Below are 26,513 nucleotides of genomic sequence, written 5' to 3' on the forward strand. Positions count from 1 at the left end.
CCCCAGCCCTCCTCAGCCCTCCCTCAGCTTCCCATTCCTTGCCAACGTGAATCAGTCAAAAATAAAATGTGAGCCCTGGACCTCAGTGGGCTTAGCGATAAGAACCCCCCCCCCAGTCATGTCCCTCATCCCACTCCAAGCCTTGCACACCCTTCAGTACCACCCCAAACAGTGACAGCTCCTCCTTTCAGATCTCCCTCAGCTTTGGCCTAAATAAACTCCAGACTCCTTGGTACTGCATTCAAGACCATCCAGAGGCATCGTAGCCTGTCTGCCTAGCTCCCAGACTGGCCCAGGAATTGCATCTGCTTACAAGTCTGGTCTCATACTGTCTGTCTCCTCGACCTGGAAGGCCCTCATCCATCTCCTCCGATCAAAATCCTTTCCCCTTCAAGACCTGGATGCGGCACCTCCTCCTTCTGGAAGCCCTCCCTGGCCATGAGCGCTAGGGGAGACCCTCCAGCCATCTCCCCTCAGCTCTGGAAGCACTGAAGGCCATTGCTGCCATCTTGCCCGGGCAGGTAGCAACCAATGGACAAGCACTTAACTCGCTCCTCCTCCTGCCCAGCAGACGCCTGCTGACGTCCCCAACCCCAAGGCTTGCTCACCTGCTTTCTAGGCCTTCAGAGACCTGATGAATCCCGCCTTTGGGGTGGGCTAAGTTATCTGCACATTTGACAAGCTTCCCGGTGATTCTGACATGAAAGTCTGTGAACAGCTGCCTGTCATCCCTAGCACCAGGGTCTTCACACCCCTGCCCTGCTGCAGCAGCCTCACAAAAGGCCTTCCCTCCCTAGCCTTTCTCTTGACTAATCGACTCCACCTGGGCTTCCAATGGCCCCGCCCTGGACGGACACACACACACACACACACACACACACACACACACACCACCCCCTACTCCCAGATCTCCTCAAGGCCCCACAGCAGGGTAAGAAGTGTGATAGATTCCTCTCCATTTTATATGTTACTCCTGGCAGCAAACTTAGGAAGTAAGTATGATTATTACCCCATTTTAGAGATGAGGAAACTGAGGCTTGGGGAGATTATGTAACACGCTCAGGATGACATAGCTGGTGAGTTACAACTGGGACTGACTCCAAACTGTTAATTGTGAGTTAACTTCCATGCCTTCGACTGCCAGCTATAAATAACTTGAAGGCAAGGTGAAATCACTCTTCATTCTTTCCACGTATCCCCCACACGTAGCCCAGAAAGTGTAAATGTTAACTGACCAGGTCGGTAACCTTTGAAGCCTGCCAGGAGCGCTTCAGATCTGTAGACAGAAATTGGGCTTGTGATACCTAGAGTTGGGGAGGGCGGGGTGTGAGGAGTACTGTCCATGGGCACAGGGCTTCTTTTGGGGATGAAGAATATATTCTATATTTAGATTGTGGTGAGGTTTGCACAACTCTGTGAATATATTAAAACTACTAAACTGTGCATTTAAAATGGGTGGATTTTTACGGTATGTGCATTTTATCTCAATAAAGATTTAAAAAAAAATCCTTCACAATGGGAATTGGAGTTGAGGACTGCTGTTATCTGGGGACTACTGAACCCCACCATCCTGATTTGTGTCATAAACAGGATAACAAACTCTCTTTACATTGCCTGCCCACTGCCGTGTGCAGGACACCTCTGTTCATTTGTCTCCTAGCTTCCTCCAGGTTTTCCAGAAATGCTTTCATCGCCCCCAGTGCTGTGGCTGCATCTTTGAGCAGCTTGGCCCCTGACCTCTGTGGTCTCTCTCTCCTTGCTAGCCTTTCCCACTTTGTAGATGCCCAGTTCTGTGGCCCCAAAGCCCATATGGTGATCCCCTAGAGTGCCAATCCTGCCCCCTGCTAAAAGGAGACAGTGTGGGAGAGGTATGGGGAGGACCAGAGGGACGAAGAGCCCTGCCCAGGATCCGCCTCCCTTCTCTACCCCAGAAGCCCCGGGCTGACGGGTCCCACTGCCCCCGCCCCTAAATCCCCAGCCATGACACAGGACACCCATACATCTGAGAGATGTTTAATATATCTTAGGTTTAAGGTACAAAACACAAGACAGGGGCTAACCCCAGGAAAGCCACCTGCCACTCAGTCAGCCCCCTTACCACTGCAGCCAGACACCCCGGCCCCCAGTGCGGTGACAGTGGCCCTGGGGTACTTGGCTCCTTCCCCGTTTGAGGAACGCTGAGGTGGTGACATGGGAACCCAGAGGCCACTCCTCAGAAAACCCAAATCCAAGGATCAGCAAGTTCCAGATTTGGCCCCAAGCAGCAGATCCCCAGAGGGACCCTGGCTGAGAAGTGGCCCCAAACTGAAGCTGGCCCAGCACCCTGGTCCTGGAGAAGGACTCTCACCTCAGTAACTGGCAGCAAAGGGAAGGAGCTAAAGCAAGAAGTGGAGGCGGAGACTCCCACTGCCCTAAAAAACACCGGCTCCGGGGAGCCAAGCCCAAGGTTGGGGCCTGCCCCATCTCCCACCCCATTCCCTCTGAGCACCACCCCTCGCTGAGCCTCACTGGCAGGTTACTGTCCCTGGCAGTGCTGGGATGGGTAGAAGGCAGAGAAGGCCAGCATCCACTTAGGAAGGATGCCCTTGCTTTGGGGTCAGGAACAGCTGCCTACAGCGACCCCGGGAAGACCCCCTGGAGAAGGGGCTCCAGCTACCAAATCTTTGGACCCAGCCCCTACTACTCTGGACTGGGTTCTGAACCATTACTGAAGTGGAAGGTGGGAGGGATTAGGAGCAGGGAGGGTGGCAAGAAGGGTCCCTGTGAGGACCAGCCCAAGAGACCCTTCTGCCCAACCCAAGGAGGCCTAGAGGCTACTTCAGTCCAGGCCCCTCTGGCCCGGTGTCAGGCTGAATGGGCTCCCCTGCCCATCGCCCAGGGAACGCTTCCCACGGGGGCTCTGCCTCTTCTCCTCCCCAAGGCCCTGGGCTACAGCCTGCCCCCTCTGTTGAACTGGATACACCAGTGGGAGTTAGCGGTGCCCGGGCTAAGATGGGTGTGGTCCTTGTGGCCCATGAGGGGCTGCAGCTCCTGCCTCTGGGAGATGTCAGCGCTGCTCTCGCTGCGAGAGCGGCCAGCCTTGGCCAGGCTTGGAGGGAAGGCAAAGCTAGTGCGGGGGTCAGGAGACAGATCAGGAGGGGCCTGGGGCTCTTCAGCACCCAGTGGGTGGGGGAGCAGGCGGGTCAGAGTGGGGGGCTGGGTACAGGGAGGGGACGCCAGGCTCTCCAGGGAAGAGATGCTCTGGTTCCAGCCCGTCTGCATATCCACAGGTACGATCTTGGTGGTTTCCGAAGACACGTACACGGCCAGGTCTGCCTGCCCACTCTTCCAGGGCAGCTCCTTCTCTGCACAGGTTGGGGATGGAGGGATGATGCGTGGGCTGGGGCACACCTCAAGGCTCCCTGGGGACGGAGAGTACACATGAGCCCATCGTGAGTACACATGAGCCCATCGTCAATGCGGTGGAATCCTCCTCTAGTAGAAGCACATTCTCCTAAACAAATTAATTCCACAGTTGCTATATTACACCCCTCTGCGTGATTATTTGATGAAGGTCGTGCTGAGAGGAAGCACCAAGGCTGGCCTTGCCCTTCACTGTGTCCCAGCACCTAGCACACAGCTGGGCACAGGCCAGTTGCCCAGGAGATGCCTACTGAATAGATGGTGCAGCTGCCGCAGAGAAAGCAGAGCCAGGTAGGACGGAAGTCTTGTCTCCAGGCGCCCTCACCAGACCTGCGGTGCTGGCCTCAGAAACTGCCTCCTGCCCAGCCCCAGGCACCAGCCTGGGGGAGACAGAGGCCGAGAGGGAGACAAAGACCTTGGGCTCTAGGCCAAAGACCTTGCTGCTGGGCCTGCTGCCTGAGTACCCACCGCTGCCCTTTGGAGGAACAGAGCCCAGAAGTGTGAGCTCATCAAACCTAAAACGGGCTGAAGCTATGCCACAAATGGGATGGCAAGATCGGGAATGGGAGCTCAGACTCCCAGAAGTACAGGCATTACAGGAAGTGAGGTTCTGAGGGTGGGAACTTGAGCCCTTCAAAGTCCAGTACAATGTCTTCCATATAATAGGTGCTAAGCACACATCTGTTTATTGATAAAGTCCCCCAAAGAGTCCAATAAGTATCTTTTTTTTTCACTGATGGGAATCAACCCCAGGGCTTTGCACGTGCTAGGTAAGTGTTTTAGCACTGAGCTAAACCCCCAGCCTTCAATAAACGTTTTTTCTTTTACAGCACTGGGGACTGACCCAGGGGTTCTTTACTACTGGGATATACCCCCAAACTCCCCCCCTTTAAATGTTGAAGCAGGGTCTTGGTAAGTTACTGCATGCTGGCCCTGAACTTGCAACCCTCCTGTTTCAGCCTCCAAGTACAGGGATTATAGGTGTATACTACTGTGTCCAGCTCCCAATCCTGTGTGTGTGTGTGTGTGTGTGTGTGTGTGTGTGTGTGTGTGTGTGTGTTGGGGATTGAACCCAGAGACAGTTTACCTCCATTCTACCCCCAGCCCTATTTTATTTTTTATTTGAAAACAGGGTCTCACTAAGTTGCTGAGGCTGGCTTCAAACCTGTGATCCTCCTGTCTCAACCTCCCAAGTACTGGGATTACAGGTGTGCACCACTGTGCCTAGCTTATTTTGAGATAGGATCTCACTGAGTTGCTCAGGCTGGCCTCAAACTCGTAATTCTTCTGCCGCGGCATCCCAAGTAGCTGGGATTACAAATGTGTACCACACCTGGCTCAATAAACTTCTTGATTGAGAAGATTGTAAAATGTATTGGTGATATGATTAAAAGTGAAACTATATCTCTTGAAAGGACTGTATTTTTTTTTTTTTTTTTTTTTTTGGTGGTACTGGGGATGGAACCCAGGGACATTCTACCTCCAAGCTACACTCCCAGCCTTATTTGTATTCTTCATCTTGAAACAGGGTCTCACTGAGTTGCAAAGGGCCTCACTAAGTAGCTGAGGCTTTCTGTGAACCCTGATCCTCCTCTCGGCCTTCCAAATGCTGGGATTACAAGCCACCACGCCTGGCTGGACTGGAATATTAAAATGTAATAACAACAGGCTAAAACAATAAAAACTGTCATTGTTCACCTTAAGAGGATGGTAGGGACTAACTCCTTGGTCTAAATACTGACAGGTAGAAGGATTAAGCACTTATCCATTCTCTCCCATATAGACCTCAAAGTAACCAAATACTTGATGAAGGCAACTTTTTTATAGAAGAATTCCTGCTAATAAATGCAAGTAAAAAGATATAGAATATCGCCATTGTGACCTGAGAAATGTTGGATCTAGCAGTGATCATCAACAACTGCCAAGAACATTTAATTAAAAGCTAATGAGAATTTTTTTAATGTGGTACTAGGGATTGAAACTTGGTGTTCTACCTTCAAGCTACTCCCAGCCACATTTTTTTTTTTTTCAGTACTAGGGATGGAACCCAGGGGCATTGTACCTCTGAGCTAAACCCCTAGCCCTATTTTTTAGTCTTTTTATTTTTAAAACAGGGTCTCACTAAGTTGCCAAGTTGGATCTCAAACCTGCAATCCTCCTGTCTCAGCCTTCTAGGCACTGGGATTATAAGCATGTACCATCATACCAGGCTAATAAGAAATTTTATAATAGAGTGGGGAACAACATCTGAACCCATTGATCAATGTTAGCCTACGAAAAGAGAAGCAAGCCGTGTGTGGTGGTGCATGCCTGTAATCCCAGCTTCTCAGGAGGCCGAGGAAGGAGGATCACAAGTTTGAGGCCTGCCTGGGCAACTTAGTGAGAGAACCTGTCTCAAAATTAAAAAAAAAATTTAAAGATAGGGATGTAGCCGGGCGTAGTGGCGCACGCTTATAATCCCCGCACTTGGGAAGCGGAGACAGGAGGATCACACAGGTTCGAAGCCAGCCTCACTGGCTTAAGAGACCCTGTTTACAAATAAAAATATAAAAAATAGGTCTGGGAGTGTAGGCCAGAGGTAGAAGGGTTTCCAGGAACCCCAGTACCTCCAAAAAAAAAAAAAGAGGGATATAGCACAGCAGTGGAATGCTTGCCTCGCATGTGTGAGGCTCAAAAAGGAAGGAAGGAAGGAAGGAAGAAAGGAAGGAAGGAAGGGAATGAGATGGTATGAGTTTCCTGATGTGGCCAATAGAAAGTACAGGTCTAGATTTAAACAAAATGTAAGGGATAGAAAAATGTATTAAATGACACTTTGGGGATACAATCAGCAAAATCTAGCCAGGAAAAGACCACAGGACAAATAATCTTTTTTTTTTTTTTTTCAGTACTGGAGATGGAACCCAGGGGCATTCTACCTCCAGGCTACAACCCCAGCCCTATTTTTTATTTTTTATTCTTTATTTTGAAACAGGGTCTCACTAAGATCCTTCTGTCTCAGCCTCCCGAATGCTGGGATTACGAGCGTGCGCCACCTCGCCCGGCTTTATGTCACTATTCTGTCATTGCGTATTTTGAAATTTTCTGTAATAAGCCTTTCTAAAAAGTCACGTGGCTAGGCGTGGTGGTGCACCTTGTAATCCCAGCATTCAGGAGGCTGAGACAGGAGGACCACAGGTTCGCGGACAGCCTCAGCTACTTAGTGAGGCCCTCCACAACTTAGTAAGACCCTGTTTCAAAATAAAGAATAAAAAATAGGGCTGGGGGTGTAGCTTGGAGGGAGAATGCCCCCAGGTTCTTTCCCCAGTACCACAAAAGAAAAAAAAGTCATGTGAACTAACAATGTACCTAGTGTTATGAGTGAATTTGGCCTTTACATGGGAAACATGGAGATGCTGCTTTTTATCCAAAATAATTCATATTGATGACTTCAGGCTCCCGCCCCAGGCCAGGTACCATCCTTACTTGGGGCTCTACCCGAGAGCAGGTGTGATGGGCTCAGGCCAAGGCCGAGCCTGCTGCTAGGTTTGCTAGCACCTCCTGGTCCTCACACTTACAGGGAGCAGCAGGCAGTGAAAGGCTGGGGGCTCTGGAGTCAGATGGGTCAGGCTCAAATTCTGGTCCTGCCCTGTGATGCTGGACAAATCACACGTCCCTTAGGCTCTTTGAGCTCAGTGTGCCCATCCTGGCTGTCGTGAGGGTGAGCCTGATCACATAGGTCAGGTTTCTGTTAGAGAGGAGATGCTAGCCGGGCGTGGTGGCGCACACTTGTAATCCCCGCGCTTGGGAGGCGGAGACAGGAGGATCGCACAGGTTCTAAGCGCTGGCTTAGGAGACCCTGTTTCCAAATAAAAAAATGTAAAAATAGATCTGGGAGTATAGCCCGGAGGTAGAAGGGCTTCCAGGAACCCCAGTACCACAAAAAGAAAGAAAGAAAGAAAGAAAGAAAGAAAGAAAGAAAGAAAGAAAGAAAGGAAGGAAGGAAGAAAGAAAGGAAGGAAGAAAGAAAAGAGATGGTCAGCAAATGCCGGTTGGCAAGGAGTGTTGTCTGGAGCGGAGGCCATGAGGAAGCAGAGGGAGGACACCAGCTTGCTCCAGAGGGGACAGAAGCAGAGACAGCCATTACCTGAGACCTTGCCCTCTTGGAGAACCTCACTGGTGGCTCGGGCCACAAAGATGATCCCCTCGTCGTCCTCCTTCTCTGTCTCTGAACTGTCGCTCTCCTCCTCATCCTCAGACTCCACGGTTAGAATCACAGCAGCTGGACGAGGACAAGAGCTGAGTCGGGGGGCCAGCGCAGCTGCCTTGGTACCGCACAAACCCAAGCCTGCTCCTGCCCCCCCCCCCCAGGCACAGCCCATGATGGCAGGGCACCTGCTTTCTCTTCTGGCTCTTTTGGGCACTGGCCTAGGGATTCGAGGGCATGAGGGGAAAGGAGAGCAGACCACAGAGCCGTGGAGGCAACCAGAAGGAGCTCAGTCCTCGGAGGAGGCCATGAGGGCCACACCTCCCAGGTCCTCCATCCTCACGTCAGGCCCAGATCCCACCAACCGACATGAGCACCCGAGGGCTGGAAAGCCCGCTGACACTCTGGTTTTGCAGAGGGGGCACTAGGCACCATGGTCCACCCATCCTTCAAGGCCCAGACCAATCTCCCCTTCTCCATGACCTTTCCAAGTCCCAAGGGCCGGTAAGCCACAGTTCTCAACCAGATGCCTCCTGTCACACATTGCCCCCAACATTTCCACTGAAAGCAAGTGTGCCTGTCTAGTCCCTGAAGGGAGAGGCCCAGTCCGTGGTGCCTATGCGTCCAGGGGAGGTCCCCCAGGACTCTGGTTGACGGGCCCTGTCCTTCCCCACCTCCCTCTCACCCTGGGGCTCCCCACCCGGCTCCCTGCTTGCCTGTGTCCGGGAAGCCCAGGTCTCGAGGTTTCCCATTTGTAAATTCAGCATTAGCCACACCATCCTTCTGAGGAACAAAAAGAAATCCTGAGCTTCTGGCCCTGGCTCGGTACCTCAACCCAGCTGAAGAGCATCTACCAGAGGACAAGTCTTCCTAACCCAGCGGGGGAGGGAGTTTGTGTCAGTCCCAGGGTTGTACAATCACTCCCATCCTTGGAGCCAGACTGGAACTGTGAAGTCTGAGTAACCCACACCCCAGCAGGGGCCCGGGATGCTCAGCCTGGGCTGACTAAGAGGCTTCTGGAGTTGCCCTCCTCCCAAGAAATCTACTTTCCCCTTGCTTCATCTGTAGGAGCAAGTGACCATGTGACCAAAAGGCTGCCCTCCCTCTGAAGGCCTTACCTTATTCTCCCGGGGCCCCAGGATGAGCTAATCTAAACTCAAACTGGTACAGTCATCACATCCCTGAGAATGATTCAACTAGGGGTTCCCCGAGGCTGGATTCTAACACTGGAGGGCTCAAACTTATGTGCTGCCAGCTTCCAGGCCCACAGAGGACTCCCAGGGAAAGGACGTACCTTCTTGCGGCCGGCCTTGCGGGGTCGCGGCTTGCTCTTGGTGAGGCAGATGTTGTGCTTGGTGGACTTGAAGGACTCCAGCCGCCGCTTCATGTTCTGCTGGAAGATCTCCTTGTCCTGACGCTCCTGCGCATCCTCGGAGATGAAGTGGCGGCTGCAGCTGGCTTTGTACTGGCAATGACAGCACCACTGAGGTGAGACTAAGAGCCTTGACCTCCCGCCGGAACCCCAGGCCACAACCCCAGCATGTTCACCAGCCCAGCTTTTCCAAAATGAGCCATTGATTAAAAAACAAAGCAATATAATTCAACTCAGTGAGACCCTGTTTCAAAATAAGGCTGGGGTTATAGCTCAGAGGTAGAATGTCCCTGGGTTCCATCCCCAGTGAGACTATATATATATATATATATATATATATATATATATATATATATGTGTGTGTGTGTGTGTGTGTGTGTGTGTGTGTGTATGTGTGTGTATATATGTATATATATATATATATATATATATATATATATATATATATTAATAGGAGACCAGCCAGAGACTCTGTATTTTCAGTTCACGGAGGAACTCCCTTTATCCCAGAATTTATTCCCCCCAAACTGGCCTGCCTCGTCTCAAGCTTCCCCATTCCCAATTCTTTCTGTTTTGATGTGAGAGCAGGAGACTGTGTCTTGTTCCCCAGGGCTACTATGAAACCATGGGAGTCATTTCCTTCTTTGCACCTCCTCTGTCTGTCCCACCAGACACACCCAACCCATCCCACCTCACCCCTTCTAGCCTCAAAGATCCTCCCACAGCTGGGCTTCCCATCCAGCCATTCCCACAACCACCACCATGATCCTCAAACTGTGCGTTGGACTTTTGGACTTGAATAACTATTCCCCCTGACACTCTGGACCTCTTCAATCCCAACAGCTACCTTCAGAGCCATCCCTTTCATATGTGTGTGTGTGTGTGTGTGTGTGTGTGTGTGTGTGTGTGTGAGTGACTGGGAATTGAACCCAGAGACCTCTGAGCTAAACTCCCAGCCCTATTTTTTTATTTATTTTATTTATTTTTTTGGTGGTACTGGGGTTCCTGGAAGCCCTTCTACCTCTGGGCTATACTCCCAGACCTATTTTATGCGTTTTTATTTTTGGAAACAGGGTCTCTTAAGCCAGCGCAGCTGGCCTCGAACCTGCGCAATCCTCCTGTCTCTGCCTCCCAATTGCGGGGATTATGAGCGTGCACCACCACACCCGGCTTATTTTATTTAATTAATTAATTTATTTATTTAGCGGTACTGAGGATGGAACCCATGGACATTCTACCTCCAAGCTACACCCCCCAGCCCTATTTTTTATTCTTTATTTTGAAACAGGGTCTCACTGAGTTGCAGAGAGCCTCACTAAGTAGCTAAAGCTGTCCTCAAACCACAATCCTCCTGTCTCAACCTCCCAAAAGTTAGTATTACAAGTGTGCACCACCACACCTGGCTCCTATTTTTATTCCTTATTTTGAAATATGGTTTCACTGAGTTGCAAAGGGCCCATCTACTCTTTTTAAACCTTATGAAATCAAGCCTACTACACACTCACCCAGCCTGCCTGCTTCTGCCCTCAGCAACAACCTCTTCTTCTCTCTCTCTCTCTCTTTTTTTTTTTTTTGGTGTGTGTGTGTGTGTGTGTGTGTGTGTGTGTGTGTGTGTGTGTGCTGCTGGGGATGGAACCCAGGGGCAAATACCTCTGAGCTACACCCCTAGCCCGATTTTTTATTCTTTATTTTTGAAACAGAGTCTCACTAAGTTGTGGATGGCCTCACTAAATAGCTGAGGCTGACCAAGAACCTGGGTCTCAACCTCTCAAGTACTGGGACTACAAGCATATGCCACCATGCCTGGCGCTCCCTCTCCTGTGCCAACTTCCTGTTGCTTCCTCCCATGTGGATTCCGCAGTATTATGCTTGACTGACCTCTCTCCCCTCTAAAAACTCTGCCAGAGAACTTATTCATCCCGGTGACACAATCTGTGGTTCCTGAACACCAGTCATGAGATCAGCTGTATTAGAATCACTTATTAAGAACATATTCTTGGTCCCACTTTATACTATAGACTCAGAATCTCCAGGAAGGAAGCCGGGAATAGTCTAGCCAGCTTCCAAGGGAATGCTGATGTAGCCAGGTGAGGAAACCTCTGATATAGATTGCTTCCAAATCTTTCTCTCCGGTTCTTCTTTCTCAAATGATAATACTAGATTATCATAATAATAAATGATAATACCAGACACTATATACTAGACACTTCTCTCTCTAATAATATTTCTGGTAAGAACATGAAGAATTATGGATTGTGTCATTGTACAACTAAGTAAATTCAAACTGCTTGAGTAACCATACCCCAAAAATGCTTGATCCATGTCAGTCTGGAAGAAAGTCTTTAGGAGCATGCCACAGAGCTCTGTCCTCAGCTCTATCCTGTCCAACATTTTTAAGTTGATTTGGATGAATACAAAATTAACAGGCTTAGCAAACTGTCAGATGATATGAATCTGAAGAGACTTTGGTAGTACACATGGGATCCAAACGATGGAATGATGGGCTAAATTAAATAAGATGACATTTAACAGCATTTACTCCATTTCTTTGTAAATTGACCACACAGGAACTGATTGCACTGAACCCAGTGACCAGTCTTAGACGCACACACACACATGCACACACCACTCACGTGCCCCATGATGTAACACAATAAGAAATGCACAGCATACCAACTAAACATCTCTGGATCTGATCAGACCTCTTAATTTAATGACCAAGAAACATGAAGGATGGAAGGACATGTTGAAAACCACCACTGGAATGCAATTAGCAAAACCCAGAAAATTGGAACTTCTCCAAGATAAAATATTTAGTTTCTTCAATAAGTAAATAATAAATAGCAAGGGAGAAAAAAGGGAGAAGGAGCTATTGCAGTTTGTTTTTAATAAAGAGACATATTTCCCAAATACAAAAGTATGAATTTTTTGGATCCTGATTTAAACAAACTATCTGGAAAATTATATTTATTTAACACTGGATGCTTGATGTAAGTAGGAATTATTGATGTTCTAACAGCCCTATGATTTTGTTTATTTTTATAGGTACTAGGATTGAACTCAAGGGCATTCTACAGCATTCCCTGAGCTACACCTCCAGCCCTGGGTTTTTTTTTGTTTGTTTGTTTTTTCATTTGTTTGTTTTGGTAATACTGCAGATGGAACCTAGGGGCATTCAACCTCCAAGCTATACCCTCAGCCCTATTTTTTATTCTTTATTTTAAAACAGGGTCTCACTGAGTTGCAATGGACCTCACTAAGTAGCTGAGGCTGTCTGAGAACCTGGATCCTCCTGTCTCAGCCTCCTGAATGCTGGGATTATAAATGTGCGCCACCACGCCCGGCTTTTTTTATTATTATTATTTTGAAGCAGTCTCATGAGGTTGCCAAGGCTGGCCTTGAACCTGTGATCCTCCTGTCTTAACTTCTAATTACTGGGATTATAGACATGCACCATCACACTAGCTAACAACTTTTTTTTTCTTTCTTTTTTGCGGGTCTGGGGATGGAACCCAGGCGCATATGGCCTCCAAGCTACACCCCCTGCCCTATTTTTTAGTCTTTATTTTGAAACTGGGTCTCACTGAGTTGCAGAGGGCCTCACTAAGTAGCTGAGGCTGTCTGTGAACCGTGATCCTCCAGGTCTCCGCCTCCTGAATGCTGGGATTAAAGCGTGTGCCACCACGCCTGGCTGCTGACAACTCTTTTTTTTAAAAAATTAAAATCATAGCTGGATGTGGTGGACACCTATAATCCCAGTACTTGGGAGGTTGAGACAGGACGATTACAGTTTTGAGGACAGTCTCAGCAAGTAGTGAGACTCCCATGAACCTAGCAAGATCCTGTTTCAAAATAAAAAATAAAACAGGGCTGAGAGTATAGCTCAGATGTATAATGCCCCTGGGTTCAATCCCCAGTGCCACAAAAATAAATAAATAAATAAATAAATAAATAAGATAAAATCATACACACACAAAATAAATAAGATAAAACCATGCTAGGTGTGGTGACACACACCTGTAATTCCAGTACTTGGGAGGCTGAGACAGGAGGATCACAGGTTTAAGGCCAGCATCAGCAACTTAACAAGATCCTATTTCAAAATAAAAAATAAAGCCAGGTGTGGTTCATTCCTTTAATCCCAGTACTTGGGAGGTTGAGACTGGAGGATCACAGGTTTGAGGCCAGTCTTAGCAACTTAACTCCATTTCAAACCTAAAAAAATTTTTTTTGATAAAGGGCTGGAGGTGTGGCTTGGAGATAGAATGCCCAAGTTCAACCCCCAGCATATCCCCAATTTAAATATATATATATATATATATATATATATATGTAGGGCTGGAATGGAATGTAGCTCAGAGGTAGAATACCCATATATATGTAGGGCTGGGGTGTAGCTCAGAGGTAGAATACCCAAGTTCAATCCCCAGTTCCACAAGAAAAAAGAAAAGCATTCTTGCCACGTAAAGATACATATTGAAATTAGAGCTGGGCGTGGTGGCGCACGCTTGTAATCCCCGCGCTTGGGAGGCAGAGACAGGAGGATTGCTCTGGTTCGGAGCCAGCCTCACTAGCTTAAGAGACCCTGTTTCCAAATTTTAAAAAATATAAAGTAGGTCTGGGAGTGTAGCCCAGAGGTAGAAGGGCTTCCAGGAACCTCAGTACCACCAAAATAATAATTATAATAATAAATAAATAGCCGGGTGTGGTGGCACACGCTTGTAATCCCCACGCTTGGGAGGCAGAGACAGGAGGATCGTGCAGGTTCGAAGCCAGCCACGCGCGCTGGCTTAGGAGACTCTGTTTCCAAATAAAAATGTAAAAATAGGTCTGGGAGTGTAGCCCGGAGGTAGAAGGGCTTCCAGGAAACCCAGTATCACAAATAAATAAATAAATAAATAAATAAATAAATAAATAAATAAATGGCTGGGGATGTAGCTCTGTGGCATAACCACCCCTGGGTTCAAATTCTAGTACCAAAAAAAAAAAAAGGTATAAAAAATCTATAGGTTGGATGAACCAGGGTTTGATAGCCATTAACTGAATTAACTGAGGAAGGCACAAGGGTTTGGCAGAGTAGACAGCAATATGGAGTGTCCAGAAGGTAAGCCAAAGCCTGATGCATCCTGGGCTGCAGGAAAATAAAGGCAAGTTCTAGAACTAAAAAGGTGAGCGAGCCCTCTGCCCTGCCCTGCCTAATAGGTGCGAGAGCAGTGCTTTTCATTCCAGGCCCCCTTCCTCAGGGCCAGAGAAGACACCCAGGGTCAGGAGATGCTGTGGAAGGAACTATCTTGAAGCTTTCGAAGCCTCTTCTGCAGAGCCGCAGAGTCAAATCCGAACCAGTGAGAGCAAATTAAAGAGAGATCAGTTCTGTGTCGATGGTTTAAGAACCTCCCCTGTTCTGACTGCTAGGAAGGGTAGCAGCCAGCTTCTCGGTTCAAAAGGTTCAAGATAACGGCTTGCTGCCCCCTTGTGGGATTGCAACAGATTCCCTCCTAGATGGGCTGGGCCTTTCCAGCCCCAAAGGCTTCATGACCTGTGTTGGACGAAGGTTACCCCAAACAAATGTCTGCCTCCCCCGTGCTAAGCTGAACCCAAAAGCTTCCTCAGCACCCCTCCTCCTGTCTGTGGTTTTCATTCTCCAGTGACTTATGGCCCCCTGGCCACTGTTTCCTCCTCTCCCCTTAGGGTGATCTCCTCTCAGGTCCTAAGTGCTCCTCCTCTCCCTTCCACAGCCCAGCTCTAAACAGAACTGTCTCCTCCAGCTTCCCGGCTGGCTCTCCAGCTCTCAACTCATGCCCCCAAAATTGATTTGCACTCTGCAACCAGGGAGGCCAATCCTTCCTCCAAAACAACAACAAAGGTTTCTTATTGCCAACAGAGTGAAACCCACACTTCAACCAGGCACCCATAGCTGGCACCAAATGCCTCTTGATCACGCCTCCCCAGACTACCCCCAGTGCCCTTGGACCTCTTCTGCCCGCCCGGCTGCTCTCACCCTGCGGCGCGGCTTGTAGAGGCCTCCGCACAGCAGATGGTGCATCACGGCATCCTCGCGGTCCCGGCCGCTACGCACCGTGTCAATCACCTGCAGATCCAGACACGCTCCACTGCCACTCTCCCTCCTGCAGGAGGCAGGCACATGTGTGCTGGGGAGGGGACGGGAGGCACAGGCCAAGGAAGAGCAGAACAGGTACTGACATCTTCCCCCTAAGGGATTAGGAGAGAGGGCCCCTTGGGCAGAGGAGCTTGGGGAAGGGAAGAGGCCTCAATGGACTCACAGCAGGTTGGTGACAGAGGTCTCTGCCATGGAATTGCGGCTGGGCATAGAGGGCAGAGTGAGGCCCGCGGAGGACAAGACGTGGCCTCCCTGCAGGGGTCAAGACCAAGGTCAGACGGCAATCAGATGGAAGGCGGTCCAGACAGTCAGAAGGTAATAAAGAGAATAGCAATAGTTAACACTTATTTTGTTCTTTTGATATGCTAGAAACAATAGATACATTTCACATCTTGAATCCACAAAGCTGACATAGCTACTATTTTTTTTTTCAGTACTGGGAATGAAACCCAGGGGCATTCTACCTCTAAGCTACACCCCCAGCCCTATTTTTTATTCTTTATTTTGATACAAGGGTCTCACTGATCTGCAAAGGGCCTCACTGAATAGCTGAGGCTGTCTGCGAACCGTGATCCTCCTGTCTCAGCTCCCAAATGCTGGGATTACAAGCGTGCACCACCACGCCCGGCTCACTACTCTTATACTTATTCTTGCTTTCTTAAGGCTAAGGAAACTGAGGCTCAGACGATGTAAGTGGCTTACCCGAGGTCACTAGCCTGTAAGTGGTAGTAATTGGGCCAAGCCTGCTGACACCAGTGTCCAGATGTTTCCCACCTTTCTGGACTGCCTGCACTCTGAACATCAGCATCTGGCCAGCCTGGTTCCTGCAGCTGCCACTTCATAAAACCATGGAGCCAGGTGGGGACTCCCAAGCTAACAAGCCTGCCTGCCTGTTTCCCCTTCGTGTCCTCCTCTTCTGGCCATCTTCCCACCCACCCCCGGCCCACCTGGTCCACGAAGCTGATGGCATCCCGGATGTTGAGTCTGTAGTACACATCCCAAATCTGGTCCCGGATGCGGTAGGCTGACCGCCGCATCAGCAGCTGACTCAAGTACTTCTTGTCAAACTGCTCCCACCTACAGAGATGCCAGGCCCGACCCTGAGTACCATCCCCAAGGCCTGGCTAGTGGGCCCTTGCTCAGATGGGGCAGGGACATCACCAGCACTGGCCTGACTTTCTTGGTATAGGGTTTAGTCAGGGAGAATCTTGAGGCTAGTCCCTGCTCTATGAAATTTGACGGGGAAAAGCTTGACATTAATTAAAGTTATTACACATAACTGTACAATGGCAGCTGTGACAAGAACTAACAAAGAAAATTCTAGAGTATGATAGGGATTTGTCCTACCCGGGGAGGCCAGGGAAGCCCTCCCGAAGGAACAGATGTCTATGGTGAGAATTAAAGGGTGAATAGAAGTTAAGTAAGTAAAAGGGAGGTGAGGTTCTAACGGAGAGAACGTGTGCAACGTTCTCAGAGGCCAGACTCAGGGACTGTGGGGTCCTGAGGCTCTAAGGCAGGGTCCGAGTAATTAGCAGGCTGACCATCAAAGACAGCAGAGCATGACGGGCTGGAATCTGGCAGGTGCCAGACCATGCAGGGCCAGGCAGGCCACACTGGGGAGACTTGTCCTATCCCAAGAGCACTGGGATGCCACTGTAGGGCTCCAGGCAGAGGTCACCCAGCCTGAACCTGGCTGTGTCCCTTCTTAGAAGGGTAGCACGTCCCCCATGCCGCCCTGGCTGGTGGGGCAGCTGCTGCTGAAGGAGCCTCGGGGCAGCTCCCTCACCTGTCCCTCCAGTAGTGGTAGCCATGGTGCCCCACAACGTCCTCCACTGCAGCCAGAATGTGGTCAAAAGTCTAGAAGGGGGGTGGGTAGGGGGACTGGATCAGGACTCTGCCAAAATAGGAGAAGGGAGAGAGGGACAGGTGGAAGGATGGGGCTCTGGTACCCACGTGCTCATGCAGCTCCTGGTTCAGGGTGGGTTTGTGATGCTCACTCCTCTTCACCTTCAGCCACTTGACCAGCGGTTTGATGGTCAAGCCCTACAGACAGGCAGGAGGTGAGCCCTGCCCTCTTCGGTCCCCTGCTGCCTTTCTCTCCCCATCATTAGGCCTCAGCTCTGTCCCCCCCCACCCCACCCCATTGCTCTCAAATATGAAAAATCAGGTCCCTGTTTCCCCAGACAGAAAAAGGATCCCCTGTCCCATAGGTTCCAAGATTCCCAGAGCCTGCCAGACCCTCTCCCCACCCAACCTCGTGGGCGCTCCCACCTGCACAATGACTGTGAAGAAGACCACCACAATAGTGGTGGCCACAAAGTAGTCCTTGGCAGGGACCTTGGTCCTGTCCAGTAGGATGACGAGGGCAAAGGCCACAGCCCCCCGCAGGCCCCCATAGGACATCACCACCTGGTCAATCTTGTCCAGAGGGACCAGCCGGAATTGATTCAGCATCCACGTCTGCAGGACTACGCCTACAGCAGGAGGGAGGCCAGCAGGAGCGAGGCGTTGGGAGTGGGGGACACTGGGGATGGGTGGCACCAAGTATCTGGGCTGAGGTCTGGCAGGGGCCGGGAGAGGTGAGCAACAAGGGAGGCTTGGGAATTGACGAGGATGTGGACTCAGGTGGGGATGAGCTGCGGGGGGAGGGGACACAAGGAGCAGAGTGGGGAGCAGAGGGTGCCAGCAATACCGAGGGCTCGGAAGAACAGGATGAAGAAGAGGGTGCCCAGCACCAGCCCAGAGTCCCAGGCCCACTTAGAAGAGTCCACGGCCGAGATGCCAAGCAGCATGAAGATGACGGTCTCGGCACAACTGGCCAAGGTCTTCATTGTGTACTTGACGGCTGTGCGTGACTTATGGGAGATGTTGGCCTCCACATACTTCTTACAGCCCAGGCCACACATGGTCACCCTGGGAGAAGAATGGAGAGACAGAGTACGTGAAGAGGGGTCCAAGGGGCTCAGCCTCTGGGGTTTGAGCTGCAGGAAGAAGCATTGCCCATCACAGGCTCCCATTTGGAGCCTAGGGGACAGGGGCTCCTCTTCCTGTTGAGGGAAGCGGGGTTTCAGACTCAGAGGCAAAGCCCAGGAAGGCATGAGGACTGCTAGTGGTAGTCCTGGGATGAGTCCAAATTTCTAGGCTTCCCACTTGGTGCCTCCTGCAGGGAAATGGGGAAAAATATACCCTGACCAGCACACCTTTTGGAGTGCTGTGGCCACCACAGCCAGTGGCCCCAGGCCTTGAGGTCTACTTCCAGCTCAGCCCACATCCCAAAGGGCACCTTAGGCAGAGGAAGATTGGGCTCTGGGGTCCCCAGGATAGTTCTGGGTACCCAGACAGTTCTCCTGGAGGACTGTCTCCCCTAGGAAGTTTAAGGCAACCACTACCACAAGAGCTCAGGGAAACCTATGGATTCTTCAAGGTCCTGCTTCGAAGAATCAACATACAGGAGGGGCAACCATCTGGAGCACCCCCTCCCGGCTGCCTGCCTGCAAGGTCCCCGGGACTCACGCGAGAATGGCGGAGAGGGAGGCCATTTCAGCCGTGAGGTAGGCCGCGTAGGCGAGCAGGAAGACCAGCAGCGGCTCGATGATGCGGACCCGCTTGGTGAAGCGTGTGGTCAGGGCCAGGAGGAAGGCAAAGACTAAGCCCACGGCTGCCCCGCCCAGACTGACCACAAACAGGGAGGCTGGGGGAGGAGCGGGTTGTCAGCATGACCCCCAACCCACACCCTCCCGGGGCTGAGAAGCGAAGGAGGAGGATGCCCACCACACTCCCCAGGGCTCAGGGCCCCAGAACTAGGATCCCAGGGCAAGCCCTGCCCAGACCCCATTTCTCCATAGAGGAGAGTAAGAAACGAGGTGACCAGAACAGCCTCCTCTGTCTTGATGCTGGAGGGTGGGACTCAGCAACCTGGGGGAAGCGGGAAGGGGGGGATACTGACCGACTCCCTTCAGGTAGTCAGTGGCCTGCACGTTGGCAGGGCCCATCTCCACAAAGGAGTTGCAGACCTTGTACAGCACCTACGTGAGAAGAGGGGACTCAGGAGCGAGGAGGGGGCAGAGCTGGGAGCTAGTTCTTCCGGAGGGGACCGGGAAGCAGGGGCTAGGCCTGCCTAGATGCCCCACTGGTCAGAGTGTGGCAGCCTGGGGTCAGAGGATGGCAGCTTGCGGGGCACCCTCACCACGGTGACTGCGTCATTGAGCAGGGACTCGCCAAAGACGATGATAAAGAGAGTCTCGTTGACGTGCACCTCCTCAAAGACAGCCAGCACAGCCACGGGGTCCACCGCTGAGATGAGGCTCCCGAACAGCAGGAAGTCCAGCAGGCCCGCCTGCACCCTAGGGGCTGTCAGGGAAAGACAGGTAAAGGATAGGCCAGTAGTTGGTGCACTCCCTGGGACAAGTCCAGACACCACCCACGGATAAAACAGGAAGGCCACGGAGGACTTGGGAAGGTGAGGACAGCACTGGCCTGCAGGTCCAGGGACTCAAGTCAAGCTGCCTATTGTTTTGTTTTGTTTTGTTTTTTGTTTTTTTGCAGTACTGGGGATGGAGCCCAGGGGCATTCTACCTCCGAGCTACACCCCCAGCCCTATTTTTTATTCTTTATTTTGAAACAGGGTCTCGCTGAGTTGCAAAGGGCTTCACTAAGTAGCTGAGGCTGTCCTCGAACTGCGACCCTCCTGTCTCAGCCTCCCAAATGCTAGGATTACAAGGGTGTGCCACCACGCCCAGCTTTAAGGCCTGGCTTTGCCTCGCACCAGCTGTGTTCTGTGGACTCTGTCACTGTCACGTGACTTCTCTTGGCCACGCCTCCTCATCTGCCCACCCCAGGAGATGGCTAAGAAAGCGCTACATAACCTGAAAAGCTAAAGTGGCACTGGTAATAAAAACTGCAGCAACAGTAATAGTAGCTACCAGCAGGTGGGAACTGGTTGCTGGCTGGCTTCATTAGGGAGGATAACTGGGGAGAGCTTTCTCTCCCATACCTGTGATTCTCAGCCACAGGGATATGGCACTCACAGTTCTCAGCAGGAGAGGAAGTGCTGAACACAGCTTGAAAAGCATCATGGGTGGCACCTGAACATGCCAAATAATCTCTGTGCGCCTCAGTTTTCCCATGGACAAGTTGATTTGAAATAGCAATATCTACCTGAAAGGGTTATGTATTTAGCCAGTGTCTAATACATACTATATACATACTATATGGATAGTACCTACTATTAATCTTACTACTATGATCAGGATCTGACTGCCCTTCCCTTTCTACCCCAAATAGTTCACTATCTTAGGAAAACCAGGTTGGAGTCCCCAGCAGGGCATTGCAAACATCTCCTTTTACTTTGGAAGATGGCTGAATTATCAACGTCAGGACTGAACAGATTTCTGTGGCTAGGAAATAAAGAATGGAGTAGGAGAGGGCCGAAATGCAAAGCGCCTCAGGAAGATGGAGGCTGACCTTGAACTTCTCCAGCCAAGCTTGGACCTGACAGCAAATGAATTTAAGGGGCTCTACTTTCTCATCCACTGTGTGCGACAAAGTATACCCCAACAGGGTTGCCATGGAGAAGCAATGGAATAAGTAAGCATTGCCCAGAACAGTGCCTGGCATTTAGTGGAGATATATATATTAAGAACAGGTGGGGAGCGGCGCACACTTGTAATCCCAGTACTTGGGAGGCTGAGGCAGGAGGATTACAGATTCATGGCCAGCCTCAGCTACTTAGTGAGGCCCTCGCAACTTAGTGATACCCTGTTACAAAATAAAGGATAAAAAATAGGGCTGGGAATGTAACTCAGAGGTAGAATGCCCCTGGGTTCCATCCCTGGTGCCATGCCCCCCCCAAAAAGGAAAGAAAGAACAGCTGGATATGGTGGCACATGCCTGTAATCACATTACTTGAGAGGCTGAGACAGGAGAATCACAGGTTCAAAGCTTGGTAACTTAGTGAGACCTTGTTTGAAAACAAAACAAAAAAAATGAGCCGGCCGTTGAGGCACACACCTGTAATCCCAGTACTTGGGAGGCTGAGACAGTAGGAGTCGCAGGTTCAGGATAGCCTCAGCAAGTAGTAAGACTCGAATCAACCTAGTAAGACCCTGTTTCCAAATAAAAAGTAAAATTGGGCTGGGGGTATAGCTCAGAGGTAGAACGCCCCTGTGTTCAATCCCCAGTACCACCTGAAAAATAAAAAGGGCTGAGGGTGTAGCTCAGAGGTAGAAAGAATGCCTCAAGTCCAATCCCTAGAACACACACACACACACACACACACACACACACACACACACACGGCAGGAAATCATGCCAACATGGCCTAAACAGAGCCAAGACAGTTGGCCCTTGCAGGGAGGAGAGCAGGACTGGCAAGTGGCAGTGTGGTAACGCAGGCCCCGCAGCCTCAGCGGCCCACACACAGCTGGGAGCCAGGCCCCTGCTCAGCTGTCATGCTGCAGAAGTGCAGACTTGGCTGAAAGAGATCTAAATGAGGCTGAAACCCATCTGGAGCACCGCCTTACGCTCCAGGTGGGGGAGATCTAAGACAGATCTCCTAGTGCACTGCTCTTGCCAGCAGGAGGCCTTCACAGCTGGAGGAGAAGGCAGAAAGGCGAGGGGTCTTAGGGTCACTCACCCACGAGTCCAGCCTGCTGCAGGCCCCAGAGAGCAGCGCCGGTCGTGAAGGCATTCCAGAGTGTGCCCACTACAGCGTACGTGAGGATGGCACCCAAGTTGTCAAAGAACAGCCGGCTGGGCATGAAGTAGCCCGAGTCCAGCACAATGGGAGGCAGCAGGAAGAGGAAGAAGGTGCCCGGCTCCAGCTGGTACTCGGCTTTCTTGGCCACAGCCAAGACGATGCCCCCCAGCACCAGGCCCAGCAAAATCAGCAGGCAGCTCTCGGGGACCACAGATGTTACCTTCCGACTCAGGTGAAACACTGGAAGAACAGGGCAGCAGGTCTGAGTTTGAGGAACACACTCCCAGCTAAGCCATGCAGAAGTTCTAGAGCCTTCAACTTCCACTGCAGCCAGCTTTTTGATTGCTTCTTCCCTTTCTGGAAATACGCCCTTCTCTTTTCTCTCATTGTCAGGGACCTCATCTTTCTCTGACCTCCTTTCCATAGCCATTGTTTGAACCTTGGCAAATGCCACTTGATTTCTTTATGCAAAACACGGCGCTATTACCTTCATGCATAACACGATTGCAAAAATCAGGGCCTTCAGAGTCAGGCTACTTGGGTTTGAGAACTAAGTCCTTCATTTACTAGTTCTGTGATCTTGGGGTAAATTTGCCTTTCTGACTCTCGGTTTTCTCGTCAGCAAAAAAGGAGTAAAAATAATCATTTGGGCCAGGGGCTCACACCTGTAATATTGGCTACTTGGAAGGCTGAGGCAGGAAGATCACAAGTTTGAGGCCAACCTGAGCAATTTAGTGAGAACCTGTTGCAAAAAAAAAAAAAAAAAAACTTTTTTTTTGTGGTACCAGGGGCATTTTACTTCCGAGCTATGCACCCAGTCCTATTTTTTATTCTTTATTTTGAAACAGGGTCTCACTGAGCCGCAAATGGCCTCACTAAGTAGTAGCTGAGGCTGTCTGCGAATCATGATTCTCCTGTCTCAGCCTCCCAAATGCTGGGATTACAAGCGTGCGCCACCACGCCGGGCTCCTGTTGCAAAAGATTTTTTTTTTTTAAGATTTAAAGGAGTTTATTAAAAAGAATACAGAAGACAGTCGCAGGTAACATGAGGGGGTGCTTCAAACGAAATCACCAGTCCTATTGAAAAAAAATTTTTAAATAAATAAAAAGGGCAGGAGATACAGCTCAGTGGTATAACACCTTGGGTTCAACCTGCAGTACCACACACACACAAATAAAATAAAATAAAATAATGATCTCACAAAATTGTTCTGAAGGTTGAATAAGATGATCTACTTAAAGGCACTTAGAGCTGGATGTGGTGGTACATGCTTGTAAACCCAGCATTTGAGAGGCTGAGATATGAGGATTTCAGGTTCATGGCTAGCCTCAACTACTTAATGAGGTCCTTTGCGACTTAGCAAGACCGTGTTTCAAAATAAAGAATAAAAAACAGGGCTGGGAGTGTAGCTCAGAGGTAGAATGCCGCTGGGTTCACTCCCCAGTATGACATACACACAAAAAGTAAAAGCACTTAGCACACTGCATTATAGTAAGCATTCAATATTACCTATTACAATAAATGTTATTATATTATCGTATTGTATACTTAGGGCTCCCTAATTATAATGTATGTATGTATATATGTATGCATATATGTATGTATGTATGTATGTATGTATATTACACCTCCTAGGAGCATTGTAGGCGTTCCAGTCCAACATACTTTTCATTTTATGGGCTCAGGAACAACTCAATAGTTTTAAAACCTTTGGGTTTAGAAGTCAGATCTCCATGTTTTCTTTCTAGCCTTATCACTTATCACTGTGATTATTATTAATTTTCCTGAAGTTAACTATTATTTAATTCCGTTTCTTCTCTCGTAATATGGGTAAAATACCCATCACAAGAGGCAAAGATAAAATGGCAAAATTATATAAAGTACGCAAATGGTAGCCAAGCATGGTAGCTCACACTTATAATCCCAATACTTGGGAGACTGAGATAGGAGAATCACAGGTTCATGGCCAGCCTCAGCAACTCAGTGAGATCCCATTTTAAAATAAAAATTAAAAGTAGGTCTGGGGCTAGCTCAGAGGTAGAAAGCCCCTGGGTTCATTCCCCAGTACCAGGAGAAAAAAAAAGGTATGCAAATGGTGCCCAGCACATAGTAGGTTCTCAACAAAATTAATTAAATATGACTCTGGGAAAAATAATAAGAGATCTGTCTCTAGGAAAAGAGGAAAGGGTAAGAAAGGGGTTTCTAGCACCATTGCTATTCCAACCTTTATTTAATTTTAATTGAACCTAGGGGCATTCTATCTCCCAGCTACACGCCACCCTATTTTATTTTTATTTTGAAACAAAGTCTTGCTAAGTGGATGAGTCTCAATACTTGCTGAGGCTGTCCTTGAACCCGCAATCCTCCCATCTCAGCCTCGCAAGTACTGGGATTACAGGCGTGCGCCACCGCACCTGGCTGCTGTTCCTAGTTTTGTCCCCTGAAACAGAGATTTCCCTTGGGCCCTCAGACAATGAGTGAACACATCTCTCCCCCACACATTCCCTGCGGTGACTCCATTAGCCTATGTGAGACCCAATGCAGAGACCGTGCCTTTGTAAGTTGTACCAAAGGGCCTAGGATGAGGCCTGGAATACAACGGGCTTTCCATAAATATCTGTTGATAAACAGCAAAGGGCCTCCTCGCAATAAAGCTGGGAGGTGTTCCTCAATGTCCCACCTTTCCCTTCCTCTCTGAGGACTCATCACCACCACTGTAAGAAAGAAGGTCTCTTCTTCCTCCAAAGGAGGTGTCATCCAAACTAGAAAAGCACTATGATATATGGTTGGAAAATCCATTTGTTGCTTTAAAGCCTCAGTAAGAGAGAAACTCTCCCACAACTCACAGACGACTCAGCAAACTCAATCCTTAGCTCCAAACCAAAGGCTGCCCCACCTTGCGCTCCCTGCCACTGGGCCTCTCGGGTGGGCTCAGTCACTAGATCTCCCCACACTCACCCCAGCCCTGGATGCCCCTCTCCTCTCCCTCGGGGACCGGTTTCAACCTCATCTCCTCAGAGTGCACCAGCCCCCACTCTGCAATCCCAGAACCATCGCAAAAGCCAGTTTTCTGGCAGAGGCAGGCTCCCTGAAGGCATTGTGAGCCTCGCTTTCCATTATTAATCTTGAGCTGCCAAAGCAGAGTAGGGAATTCTGTTCCTGCCCAGGCCCCCACCCACCAGCAGTGTCCCTGGGAGAGCAGGAGGACAAGTTCTAGACTAAGGTTCTTACATGAAGGCTGTATTGGTGAGGCTGGAGTACAGGCTGTGCCAGCAGAGATGGGGAGTAGCAACGCTCAGCTATAATTAGTCTCCCCCACAGCAGAGCCTGCACAACAGGGAGGAGGGGGAGGGTCTCTGGTGGGAGGAGGGACCACTGGCTGCTCAGAAGGGAGGAGGAAGGGGCAGAGGCAAGGGAAAGCAGCTCTATTCAGGGAAAAGAGTCTGAAGCACAGCCTTCTGTGTTCTGAGGACTGAAGGAGGTTGGAGCTATGAAAGCACCTCGGGTGGGCAGCACACATACAGCTCCAATAGAAGGAAGTTTCTTTATATCCTGAAGTGGGAGGAATGTGAACCTGAATGGGGGAGCGTCTGGGTGCAAGAAGGCATTATCTTTAAGTGGGGAGTAGAGGAGAGCTAGAGAAAAGTGGGAATTTAATATTCCAAGAGAAATGGACACTTGGCCACCCAGGGGAAGACAGCTTCCTCAGGATGCCTGAGTTCTTGGAGCGGGACATCCCCTTAATGTCCCCACATGTCCTCACCTCACCTCACCTCACCTGTGATGGAGGTTTCTGGGAGGCTGGGCATTGGAGGAGGAGAGGCTGGACTAAGGAGTGCTCACTGCAAGGGGAAGAGAAGAACAAAAAGGGCAAAGGAGCCCAAAGATGGAGCTGGAGAAAGCGGAGGCAGCCCTTCGGGGAGGCAAATGCTTGGAGCTCCCATGGGGAAGGAGAGGAGGGAGACCCACAGAGGAGACGCAGACACTGGGTGGCAGCCGGGATTTTTAGAATCAGTGCCATGTGGAAGAAGCCGGTCGGGATTCCGGGACCCCGGGGTTGGGGGCGGGTCTGCTGCCAGCCGCTGGCCTGGCGCGCGCACACACACGCACTCACCGATTTTGGCCAGGCTGGCCACCAGGATCCACAGAGCAACCAGGTAAGGCGCCTCCACCTCGTGCCACTGCCAGCGGAAAAGCGCCAAGCCTGGGGGAGGCTCGCCCGGCGACCCCGGCTCCTGGGAGGGCTCTTCGGCCGCCCCCGCCCCGGCCAGGGGCAGCCCGAGCAGGGGCAATGCGGCGCGCAGCATCCTGCAGCCTGCCTCGCCGCCCTCGGCCCGCACGGCCGCCAGCCCCGCGTCGCCGCCGCCGCCTACCCGGCGCCCCCGCGTCACAGGCACGTGGGGCCTGCTCCCCCCAATCCCGGCTCCGACACCCCCCGGCCAGGTCTGGATTCCCAGACCCTGCCCCGGACGCCGGTAGTCCGGAGCCCCTCCTCCATCCCCTCTAGACTAGTCTCAGCTCCGGAAATTCCCCAGCGTAGCCCTTCCCTGGGTCCCGAAATCTCCTTCCAGTCGGTTCCCCCAAAACCGCCCCTCGCCCGCAGTCAGAGGTGAGCGGCCACCGTCCTCCGACAGCCAGCAGCGGGAGAGGCCGGGGTCCAGGGGGATGGGGCCCCTAAGGGCCCAGGCCGCGGCCCCCTGCGCCACCCTGCGCAGACGGCAGGGGGCAGTGCGCCGCCGC

At 50.7% G+C, this 26,513-nt stretch overlaps 1 protein-coding gene across 3 annotated transcripts; it reads right to left on the bottom strand.

Annotated features, from left to right (window-relative positions):
* Nucleotides 1-2,928: 2,928 nt before the first annotated feature.
* On the bottom strand, nucleotides 2,929-26,080 carry SLC9A5 (solute carrier family 9 member A5; the record flags this gene model as incomplete). Of its 3 annotated transcripts, none has more annotated exons than XM_080704546.1 (16): nucleotides 2,929-3,401; nucleotides 7,526-7,660; nucleotides 8,302-8,365; nucleotides 8,880-9,050; nucleotides 14,956-15,082; nucleotides 15,239-15,327; nucleotides 16,023-16,152; nucleotides 16,862-16,932; nucleotides 17,029-17,118; nucleotides 17,347-17,549; nucleotides 17,768-17,988; nucleotides 18,589-18,766; nucleotides 19,022-19,100; nucleotides 19,262-19,425; nucleotides 21,710-22,012; nucleotides 25,888-26,080. In XM_080704546.1, the coding sequence occupies 16 exons, from the start codon at nucleotides 26,078-26,080 to the stop codon at nucleotides 2,929-2,931; spliced, it is 2,691 nt and encodes an 896-aa protein (XP_080560672.1). The 3 variants fall into 3 exon arrangements, with proteins under 3 accessions (XP_080560672.1, XP_080560671.1, XP_080560673.1); XM_080704545.1 differs by having other exon boundaries at nucleotides 8,302-8,368; XM_080704547.1 differs by lacking the exon at nucleotides 21,710-22,012 and having other exon boundaries at nucleotides 8,302-8,368.
* Between the last annotated feature and the right edge of the window lie 433 nt (nucleotides 26,081-26,513).

This window comes from Muscardinus avellanarius, assembly GCF_963383645.1.
Source record: "Muscardinus avellanarius genome assembly, chromosome: 10".
Lineage (NCBI taxonomy): Eukaryota > Metazoa > Chordata > Mammalia > Rodentia > Gliridae > Muscardinus > Muscardinus avellanarius.